Below are 2,456 nucleotides of genomic sequence, written 5' to 3' on the forward strand. Positions count from 1 at the left end.
AGCACCTCTTTCTACTAAATAATTAATTGTAAAATTGTCTGGCTGGTCATAATTACAAAAATTATGAGCTCGCGAGTCCGCTACTAAAACCAACTGGGTCGCCATTGCTGCTCACTTTGTCACTACCTACACTGAACTTGCACAGATGAAGGTTTTTCCCGCCAAAACGTACGCGCATTTATATCGCTTGTGTGGATGGTTTAACGAGCACGCTGTTTTAACAAAGTCTTCCTGTAATTATGCAATATCGAAACATTTGATATCTTTATATTTCATGGTGATTTTATTCTCTCAAAATGGATGTAACTGAACTAAAACTAAAGTTTGAAGCAATAAAAGGAAAATATGGTATTGATTTTGATCCTAAACCGGAACAATTGCAAGTTGCTAAGTATATTATTGAAAAACAAAATGTAATAGGATTGCTTCCTACTGGATATGGAAAGACATTTTGTGCCGCTCTGTCGTCAATGCTGGTCAACATAGAAAATCCTATTTCATTAGTTATCTCACCTTTAAGGGCACTTATGGATGACCAAATACAGACTCTTAACAACTGGAACTTTACGGCCGTTAAAATAGAGCCGGATATGGATTCCGGAATTGTTAAGGATGTAAAAGAAGGCAAATTCAATTTTGTATTTTCCTCCCCGGAAATGGCTCTCAAACCGTATTGGAAAGATATTTTCATGTCAAAAGTGTGGAGAGAAAACACTATTGCCCTCGTCGTAGACGAAGTACATTGTGTGTCTGAATGGGGCGAGGACTTCAGGAAAGAGTTCAGGCATTTACACGAACTTCGATCGGCAATACGGGCCCCTGTCTTAGCACTAACTGCTACTTCTACAGAGGCTGTTAAACAAGACATCAAAAAATACCTCCAGATTGATGATGCGGTAGTTATCGAAAAATCACCAGACCGGCCTAATATATTCCTCGATTTTCAAAAAGCCGACTCTACAGATTTAGAAGAAAAAAAAGACTGGCTGTTGACTCATCTACGCGAGAGAGGTTCAGCTGCGAAAAAAATAATTGTATATTGCCGCAGCATAGATAGAGTTGCCGATGTATTTATTATATTACGGCGCAGTTTGGGAATAGATGCTTACGTGGATAATATTAAAGATTCCAATCATGCTCTGATTGAAATGTTTCACAGGAGTATACATGAAGAGTCTAAAACTAGAATTATCAGGAAATTTAAGGACCCTAACTCAAATCTGCGTTGTTTAATTGCCACTGTAGCTCTGGGTATGGGCATACAAATTAACGATATAGATATAGTGATGCATCTTGGGAGTCCCAAATCCATTCTGAGCTATTGGCAGGAGGCTGGCAGATGTGCAAGAGACGGTCGACCTGGCTATTCTTTCGTTTTATACGACAATTTTACCTTGTCTTCAAAGGGTACAAGCAAGGACGTTAAGTCTATTGTTGATGGTGACATCTGCTACAGGAAGACAATTTTGAAGTACCTAGGCAATAAAGAGGATCGTAACGTTGAGGAGGTTTGTGACGGAGAATGTGACACAGAAAGATGCCTTTGTTCTAAATGCATGTGCTGTTCACACTGTCAACAGCAATGCCCGTGTAAGGGAAAGGAATTTGATGTAGTGAAATTCGCCAACTTTACCGACGGACCAACGAACCCGTTTTATTAACTTCAAATAGAATGGATTTGTGATTTTGTTTTATTACATTGATATGTTATCGCTGGACTTTGTTGGCGGTGTAATACCGCTACCGCTAAACCATTCGTAGTTATTTCATCAAATTGACTAGATGTTTTGTTGTTGTTTTTTTCAATAGAAGGATTTCTTTGTGTTTGGTGGCATTGTTTCATTACATTGAGATTGATATCTAGTTGTTGGACTTTGTGTTTGGTGGTGTAATACTGCTACCGCTAAACCATTTGTAGTTATTAAATTAACTTGTTGTTTCTTAAGAAAGGGCTTTATGTGTTTAGTGGTACTGTTTCGTTGCACTGCATATTGTAGTTGGACTCAGTGTTTGGTGGTGTGCTACCGCTAAACTTCTTATATTTCATTCATTGATATTTTGTAGTTGGACTCAAGTGTTTGGTGGTGTGCTACCGCTAAACCTCTTATATTTCATTCATTGATATTTTGTAGTTGGACTCAAGTGTTTGGTGGTGTGCTACCGCTAAATCTCTTATACTTCATACATTGATATTTTGTAGTTGGACTCAGTCTTTGGTGGTGTGCTACCGCTAAACCTACTATAGTTATCGTTGTTAATTACTTCGTCGCCAAAGTGTGGAAAGGTTATCATGGATAAACATTGTGCGAATTGTGGAGATGACTTCAAGGAGAAATCGAAAGGGAAAGGATATTATAGGTTTTCACTCGAATCGGCTTTGCCGAACTCGCAAGTTAGTGGAAGAGAAATGTTGTCGTCAATGGTAGAGACATGCTTCACACTTGTGTCACAAAAAC

At 38.5% G+C, this 2,456-nt stretch overlaps 1 protein-coding gene across 1 annotated transcript; it reads left to right on the forward strand.

Annotated features, from left to right (window-relative positions):
* The first annotated feature begins 296 nt into the window (after positions 1 to 296).
* On the forward strand, positions 297 to 1,661 carry LOC132550643 (ATP-dependent DNA helicase RecQ-like). The gene has a single exon (XM_060214738.1). The coding sequence runs from the start codon at positions 297 to 299 to the stop codon at positions 1,659 to 1,661; it is 1,365 nt and encodes a 454-aa protein (XP_060070721.1).
* Positions 1,662 to 2,456: the final 795 nt, after the last annotated feature.

The sequence above is a fragment of the Ylistrum balloti genome, unplaced genomic scaffold, assembly GCF_031769215.1.
Source record: "Ylistrum balloti isolate Yb309-2 unplaced genomic scaffold, AGI_CSIRO_Ybal_v1 Utg369624, whole genome shotgun sequence".
Lineage (NCBI taxonomy): Eukaryota > Metazoa > Mollusca > Bivalvia > Pectinida > Pectinidae > Ylistrum > Ylistrum balloti.

Coding starts and splice junctions, on each gene's coding strand:
- LOC132550643 (XM_060214738.1), top strand. CDS start 297: ATGGATGTAACTGAACTAAAACTAAAGTTTGAAGCAATAAAAGGAAAA.